Source organism: Canis lupus, chromosome 31, assembly GCF_011100685.1.
Source record: "Canis lupus familiaris isolate Mischka breed German Shepherd chromosome 31, alternate assembly UU_Cfam_GSD_1.0, whole genome shotgun sequence".
Lineage (NCBI taxonomy): Eukaryota > Metazoa > Chordata > Mammalia > Carnivora > Canidae > Canis > Canis lupus.
In genome coordinates this window covers 29,510,750-29,519,647 of record NC_049252.1, presented here as the reverse complement: position 1 = coordinate 29,519,647, position 8,898 = coordinate 29,510,750, and the positions used below count along the sequence as shown (strand labels likewise).

Below are 8,898 nucleotides of genomic sequence, written 5' to 3'. Positions count from 1 at the left end.
CTCTCTCTGTGTCTCTCCTGAATAAATAAATCAAACCTTAAAAAAAATAGCACCTGTATTTTCTACATAAACCTTACATTTTATTTTCTCATTGTCTGTCAGGTCTTTCCATGTTAAAGAAACTGGGTGAGGCTTACCTTGAAGTGAAACATGCACCCAGAAGAGTGAACGAGCAGATACATGAACAATTTTATGAAGAGCCCCAAACTGATCAAACCCATGAGACAGAGTATGGCCAGCACCCTAGAGTCCTCCTCCTGCCACCTTTAGTGACTTACCTTCAGCTGAAGGATATCCATGATCCTGACTTTTAACATCATATGTTCATTTTGGCCAACAGGAAGGGTTTCAGGGTCACAGATAAGCCTCAACAAGGAGGGGATCCCTGGGTGGCTCAGCGGTTGGGCACCTGCTTTTGGCCTGGGGTGTGATCCTGGAGACCTAGGATCGAGTCCCATATCGGGCCCCCTGCATGGGGCTTGCTTCTCCCTCTGCCTGCGTCTCTGCCTCTCTCTCTGTGTCTCTCATGAATAAATAAATAAAATCTTTTTTAAAAAAGCCTCAGCAAGGAGAGTCTGCAATTCAGCCTGGAGGGCAAGCGATTATTGGGAGGATTTCTGGGACCCTGGGTCCAGCTTGCAGGTGACATTCATGGTGAAGAAAGAGAATGCCTTCAGTTTCAGACATCCCACCTCTGGTACCTGTGAGCTGTGTGACACTGGGCAAAGTCACTTTTCTGAGCCTGAAAGGGTGTCCCCTCTCTCTAAGGGGGGAATAACACCTCTGCCTCCCAGGATTAGGGAGGCAGAAGCCAGGCAGAGAGCACCTGACATAGAACTATGCCCTCACCTGCGTGCCCTCGTACAGCGTAGATGAGACCAGAGACCAAAGGCCGCCTTTCTTGGTCTCCCCCATTTTTCTGGAGCTTATTGCTCCCTACATCCCATGCCTTCGTCCTGCTGAGCTAAATGCTGAAACCTTCTGACCTCACAGATGACACACTCCATGAAGCCTCCACTTCCTGGCACCAGCTGCCCAGGCCTGCCCTCCCTGCCCTGAGGCCTTCCGGGCATTGGCAGCCCTCCCCTTCAGACACCTCCACGGGGCGGCTCCTCCCCAGGCCTCCCCAGGCTTCCTTCCCACCTTCCTGGGACCAGCGGCTATCAGATCCTGCAGCTCCTCCACCATACAGGAGAGGAAACTGGCTCATGGTAGGGAGGGACTTGCCCCAGGGTCCCAGGGCGAGGGCACAGCTGGGACCAGAGCCCTGACCACTGACCCTGTTCTTCCCTTTGCCCTTTTTAATCCAGGGTCCTCCTTTCTGCCCCTTCTTACCTTAGCTGGTCCCTGTGACAAATCCTTGTCTGTGTCCATCCCCCTACAGAGAGACAGGAGGAGCCTAAATAAGATTTACATGTAATTAGTGGATGTTTTCATTATTGACTAGGGAACACACAGACATGGTTAAACTTATTTCGATTCATAAAGGATATACAGTGAAAATTCTCCCCCGACTCCTGCCCATGTCCATCCAGTGAATTTTCTTCTTCTCCAGGTAACTTCTGTTCTTACTTTCTCGGGCATCCTTAAAGCAGCTTTTCAATGTCTATACAAGCAAATCAGATCTATATTATTTCCACCTTACTTTTTTTTTTTTTAGATTTTATTTACTTATTCATGAGAGACACACAGAGAGAGGCAGAGACACAGGCAGAGGGGGAAGCAGGCTGCATGCAGGGAGCCTGATGTGGGACTCGATCCCAGGACCCCAGGATCAGCCCTCGGGGAAAGGCAGGTGCTAAACCACTGAGCTACCTAGAGATCCCTACTGTCTGTCTTTATAGTTTTTTCTATTCTGGACTTTTCATATACCTGGACCCCTACAATATACTGTCCTCTGTGACTGCCTTCTTTCACTTGGCTTAATGTTTTCAAGGTCCATCCATGTTGTAGTGTGTGTCAGAACACTATTTCTTTTTACTGTCAAATAATAGTCCATTATAGGGATCAACTGCATTTCATTTCCCCCTTCACCAGTCAGTGGACAGGTGATCTATTTCCACTTTTTAGCTATTACAAATAATGCTACTGTGAATGAATATCCATATGCAAGGTTTTGTCCAGGCATCTGTGGCCATTTCTCCTAGATATATGCCTAGGAGTGGAATGGCTGGATCACATGGCAAATTTGATAATTTACTTATCTAGTCCCCTATTGATGGAAATCTGATCAAATGACTTCTTAAAAGATTTTATTTATTTGAGAGAGAGTGTTGAGTGCAAGCAAAGGGAGGAAGCGGGGGAGGGGGGCAGACAAGCAGACTCCACACTGAGCTCAGGCTCATGGGGCTCGATCTCACAACCCCAAGACCATGACCTGAGCCAAAATCAAGAGTCGGACACTCAACCGATTGCGCCACCCAGGCACCCCTTAAATTACTTCTTAAAAGCCAAAAACCCTTATAAGTTTGGCATGTGCTGGTCTTCTTGGTGAGGATTCAGGAGCGGGGCTGGGAACAATGGGTGCACAGAACCTGCCAAAGCTCCCTGCTTTTCTTTGCTCCCAGACTCTTATTCTTCTAGCACTTTCTGGTTAAATATGCTTAGATTGCAGTGTGGGCTGTGACTCAGGAGTGTGGGAAAAGGAAGCATCACTCTGCACAGCCTGGCCTACCGGCCCACTGCCCACTGATCCCTGAGGGGGAGCCCAGGCCCCTCAGCTGTGTCCACGCCTGTGCCTTCCTGTCTGGGTTTCCTCATCCAGGAGACAGTCCAAGAGGAAGCCAGTGACTCCTGACCATGGAGTTTCCTGACCCTGTAACAACAGGCCTCTGCCACACCTGACCATCTCCCACTCCTACGACAGGTGCAGAACAGGGGAATTCAGGAACCATCCAGGCTATAAGCTCGTGAGCAGCCTCACAGGGAGCCTCTCACCACAGCAGGCCTGGATGGGACCAGGGGCAGCTGGAGACTCCTTGGTACCAGCACGTTTTTTAAACCTTCTTTTGCTTTAGGCCTCCTCAACAAGCTTCAGCCAGGAGGTGCTTTGTATTCTGAGCCAACAGTAGACAGGTCGATTTCGATCCCCTGATTAAGGAGAGAAAAATCGTCCAAACTCTTCTCTGCTGTTTCTTTTTGGTACAGCCCTAAAATTCTCTGGGTATCGTGTTACTCCCTGCTCTGCTCACAAACCTCGGGGCAGCCCCACGTCAGTAGGACTGATCACTTGCGGGGAAGACTTCTCATTCCATCTTCTCTGGCCACGGCAGCTGCTTAAACTTGCCTCCCTCAAGAGTCGAGGAAGAGACCGCCTCATGGAACGTGAGTACTCTTCTTCAATACAAGGACGAGCTGTTCTAGAATGACTGCTGTATTTCACATCGGTAAATTATAAGTGCAAAATGGCACAGATGAAAAGGTGTCTCTTTCTGCAAGATGTGTTTGTCCATTAAGATACGACCAACCTATTTTTTTAGAAAAAGAAAAGTGGAGAACAATGTGCTGCAATAATTAATATAGTGAATTTCTTTCCTGTGGATATGGACTGTTTTAAAACTTATTTAATGTCTTGTAGTTCTTGGTTGGGCATATTTTATATGTATTTGAGCATATCACATCATTCTATAACAACTTACAGAAAAGTTCAGAGTTCTCAGTGTGTTCTCTTGCTGTAATTGAGACTTCTGATTTTCTTATTGGGTTGACTTTTAAAAAGAAAGCAATGACGACAATTTTCCCCTTTCTATGCTTTAAGTTCTCAAACCCTTCCACCAACAGTGGTATAAAATTCCTCGTTGTTGTATCATTTGTTATGAGTGACCAATTTTATATAATTAAATCTGTTCATTTGGGCTTTGTCACATGTGGTTTGTAGATTTATTTTTAAACCCTTCATCTAAAAGTAATAAGATCATTCACTTATTCTGACAATTAACTATAACAAAAGATACCAGCCTCTCTGAATCTTGCCATTAGCAAAATGAATTAGCAACAAACAAATATCAAATAGATGGCATTTGGGGAGCAGCTTTGGTCTACCCAGCAGGCTATGGGATATATCCTATGATACATCTGAAAACATCTGTGCTCACACAGGGCAAGAATTGGGGATTTGAGCCAGTAAAGTTCAATTGGAAAAATGTCTCACAGTTTTATGTACTACTTCTGTGCCTTTCATTTCATGGCCACTGGCTCTCCTAGGAGAGAAAACAGTTTTGAATTAAACAACAATTAAGATTTTAATCTTCTGGTCTTGGAAGGGCACACAGTGTCATTCCCCAGGGGCACTTCACCAAGGAGGCCAGAAAAGTGCCCACTTGTACCCTTTCCTTTTTTAGATTAACTCCTTTTTGAAGGTAACTATACATGGTACAAAATGTACAAAGGGGAGCTGGTGAAAAGTACATCTCATCCCTCAATTCTCTTCCCCAAGGGCAACCCCAGGTACCAATTTCTTGTGTATTCTCTCAGAGATACTTTATACATATATGAGCTTCAAGCAAATGCCATATCCTCCCTCCTTTTAGGCATATGATTGCATATTATATCATGGTTAGTCTTAGTTTTCCATATACTAATATTTAGTATGCCCCCCAAAACCCCTTTTTATGTATATGTTGTTAGACTCCTGACCATTCAACAGAGAGAGCCCCCTTTAAGCAGTCCCACATTTCCCCCACATTTCCCACTGATATGAGGACCACACTGTCATTGGCTTGGCCAGGCAGCCCTCAGCCCAGGATGCTGGGTCTCATCTGGATCTCTCTGTTTCTCAGTGATCAAGTGGACTCCTCAGGGAGCCCCCAACCAGACCCAGGCCAGCACTGGCCTAGGCTACCTGCTGAGGGACCACATGGAAGGGAGGAGCGGCACCAACTCCACCAGGGCCCTGAAACTTCCAGATGGGACCAGCGCTGCCTGGTACATCCTCACCATCATTGGCATCTACGGAGTGATTTTCCTCTTCCGGTTAGCCAGCAACATCCTCAGAAAGAATGATAAATCCCTGGAAGATATTTACTACTCAAATTTGACCTCTGAACTCAAAAAGAAAGGTCTCCAAAGCAAAGTGTCCAAATGCTCTGCATTAACGATTAGCAACAGACCTGTCCTGCAGCCCAACCAGGCCAGCCTGGGGCCAACATTCAAAAACAGTGAGTGCCAAACTGAAATCCAAGGGATCCCTTGAAAGTTCAAGGCAAGCCGACCTCTACAGAAGAGGCCCAACCTTCATACAAGGGGAAGCAGCTTTGAGTTTACCTGGAACCTTGAGAGAAGAGTCAGATCCTTGAGTGGGGCTGGAAGAGGATCACTGGGGCACTTAGGCCAATGGGAGTGTGACTGAAGGCCAGCATCCCATCCTGTTTCCTTCTCAGGCGTTGTGGCACTTTGAGACAGGACAGCAGGGGCAGCAGCTTCCAGTCATACCCTTCACTGGAAAAGGTTATGTTCCAGGGAAGGACATGGAGCATTGAGTGTTCTCAGAGAATCTAGGAGATTCCTGAGGGGTATTCACGAAAGTAGCCTCTTGTCATGGAAAGAAGACTGAATTTGGAGTCAAGCGCCCTGGATTAAAGTTCAACTTCCAGAGGATGACATCAACTTTGAGTGACTCGTGGCTCTCACCTGGAATGCATGGCAGGGGGATATATGGCTTCAAAGAGCTATTCATTCTAGAGGTTCTCACTTAGAGCCAAGGTTGTTAACAGCAGAAGTCAGTCAGAAGTTCTTCATTTTTATTGAAAGCATGGGGTCCATTGAAAAAAAGTATTAATTTTGGAGTCAGAGGAATCCAACTCTAGTCAAGGACACTTAAGTAACAAGGAACTCAACACCTCACCTCTCTGGACCTTAGTTTCCACACAGATAAAATGAGAATGATGATGTCTGGTCTGTCAAACTACAAAGTAGATAAGAGCTAATAAGATCATGCATATGAAGATATTTTTCAAAGTAAAGTAAAAATGTAAAATATAAACCCTGTGCTCATAGTGGTGTGGTGGTTGATGCTATGGGGGTATTGGTGTTAGTGATGATGGTAGTGATGTCATTGGTAATAGCTGATGTTGATGATGGTGTTGGTGGTAGTATTGATGGTGGGGTTGATGGTTGATGTTGATGATGGTCATGTTGTTGGTGGTTGATATTAAGGGTGATGGTGGTGGTAGTGGTGGTTGATATTGATGATAGTGGTGGTGGTTGATGGCTGATGTTTACTCAAATGTTTTATAAATATCTGTTACTTATATATTTGTCTCTGCCTAAAAAGAAGTAAGACCTTGCCTAGATGAGTAATTAATTTAGAGAGATGGTGATTAGCTGAACTTCTGCAGGCTTTCAGCAGGCAAAGGGATAAGTTATTTGTTGTACCAACTTCTATGAAGTTTATTCAGCTCCGTTTTTGGAGACATTCCTCGGATTACAAATGAAAAAAAGTGGGGTTTTTTTCCCCCCTGTCTCCAGATAGTGGTCTGCAACCAGCCCCACATTTCATAAAAGTCAGAATTAAACCTCAAGCTTTTGTTCTTAGAGGGTGAGGTCAACTTCCAAGTATTCTTCTTTCTTTTTTTTTTTTTCTTTTTTTAAAAAATATTTTCCACAGATGTTAGAAATGTTGGCTTGTTTATATAGTTAGGGCTAGGCATCATCCATATGTTTGAGATGGTTATAAGGCAGGATAAAAGAGAAGGAAATATAGACAAAAATGTAATCCACAGCAAATAGGAACATGGAATGTATTACAATGGGAGTGAAAGGTCAGAACTTAAGTGAATTTGAAGATTCAGTCGTCTCCTGTTACCTGCTTCCCCAGCATGCATTTCCCTCTTCCTTAACCCAACCACCCCTAATTTACATTTGGAGATCCATATGGCACTAAGGAAGCTGAAACTACTCCCAGTTCAAGGGCTGAAATAGGAGAGCCATGTCAATCTAATCAGCACAATCCATTTCCTGGCTTCACGGATTGGGTCCAAGAAGGACTCATGACCTAAGTGAGCTGATCTTCAGAATGATTGGAAAGATTTTAAAGGGAGATTCTGGGACATAAAAGTTCTGTCTTGTGCAGGATTGTGTTAAATGCAGATCTGAGCCTATAATTGCTGGAGCCCTTTTGCCAACGTTAGAAAAGCCAGTTTGAGGGCAAAATCCAGCCTGGAGAGGAGAACTGAGAATATCACAGAGACTAGAGTCCCAATCAAACTGTGCTTGAAGGGAAACCTGGGTGGCTCAGTGGTTGAGCTTCTGCCTTGAGCTCAGGTCATGATCCTAGGGTCCTGGGATCAAATCCCACATCAGGATCCCCATAGGGAACCTGCTTCTCCCTCTGCCTCTGTCTCTGGGTCTCTCATGATTAAATAAAATCTTAAAAAAAAAAAAAAAAACTGTGCCTGAAGCCTTAATTTGCTACAGGACTGTTTAGTTTGTGAGCCAATAAATCTCCTTTATTAAACTTTCTGACCCCCCTCAACCAAAAATATCCTGTATGATACTGCTGGATAAATAATTTCCTGAAGGAAGTGAGCCTTGAAGTAGAATTTGAAAAGAGGAGCAATGTGATGTGGTAAATTAGGATCCTTTCCTTCATCAAGGTTTTTCTATTTCTAGGATTTTGGGGTTTCAGGGAAAAGATAGATTTGGTATGCTTCTAATGCCAGTTCAGTGATCACTTGTATAATTTCACATTGCTTGGCCTCTCAAGGAGCATTCAGTGAGATCCTGTTCCATTTAATCTCCAACCCTTGACTCTGTTAGTAAACCACCATGGAAATCCCAAGAAGGGCTTGCCATGTTAGACACGTGGTCAGGGACAGGCTTTTACAGTATTTCCTAAGGAACAAAGCCACCATCTTCCCATTGACACTCAGATGCAGTTAGTTACATGAGATCCAAGGATATTTTCCCAGGCCACCTGTTTCTTGATACAAATTCACCTGTTTTCTGGGGAGCTGATCTAAGAGTTTGCATGGGAGATGTGTTCCTGGATGGAGACTACATTCTCCATTTTAAGCAAGACTGGTGAGACACAAGTACTATGAATATTTTATGCAAAATCCTTTAAATCTAAAATGCTCAGGCTCAGAATAATCCACTACTATCTTGGCAAACCCCATGTAGCTGGACCAGTGGGAAATGTACCAGCACCACAGTGTGGGTGTTTAGTTCAGCAAGTGAGCTTTGTGCATTCCACCAACCCTGGTGGAAGCAGGAACAGAGAAAGCTGATTCTCAACATTTCAGACACTTTTTCTTTTTTTTGTCCCTATAGTAAGTTACCCCCAAGATTAGAGGATCAGGTCAATTAAAGGCCTACCTCTGCCATTGAGATTACTTAAAATGGATCTGGCTAACAGTTTCCAGGAATGGCTTCTCTGGGGGTTTGTGGTTGAATGTACCATGATTTCTACCAAATCAAATCCAAGTTACCAGAGTTTTCCTGGGTGTTTGGAACACTCCTATTCTAAATGAAATTCTGATCAGTTCAGCTGCATTTTCATGTGTCTGGTGTGATGTATTATCAGAACATTTTATTTTATTTTGTTTATTTTCTTAAGGATTTTTATTTATTTATTCATGAGAGACACACAGAAAAGAGGCAGAGACATAGGCAGAGGGAGAAGCAGGCTCCCTGTGGGATGTGGGACTCGATCCCAAGACCCCAGGATCACTACCTGAGCCAAAGATAGACGCTCAACCACTGAGCCACCCAGTGCCCCTATTTTGTTTATTTTTTAAAGATTGATTGATTGATTTGAGAGAGAGAGTAGGGGGTGGGGCAGAGGAAGAGGGGAAAAAGAATCCCAAGCAGATTCCACCCTGAGTGCAGAGCCCGACTCCAAGCTCAATCCCAAGACACAGAGATCATGACCTGAGGTGAAACCAAGAGTAAGATGCTTAA

At 44.5% G+C, this 8,898-nt stretch overlaps 1 protein-coding gene across 1 annotated transcript; it reads left to right on the top strand.

The window, feature by feature from the left end:
- Positions 1-2,492: 2,492 nt before the first annotated feature.
- SMIM34A (small integral membrane protein 34A) lies at positions 2,493-8,595 on the top strand. The gene is made up of 2 exons (XM_038581148.1): positions 2,493-3,324; positions 4,779-8,595. Exons 1-2 carry the CDS (start codon positions 3,318-3,320, stop codon positions 5,189-5,191), a joined length of 420 nt encoding a protein of 139 aa, XP_038437076.1. The 5' UTR covers positions 2,493-3,317; the 3' UTR covers positions 5,192-8,595.
- Positions 8,596-8,898: the final 303 nt, after the last annotated feature.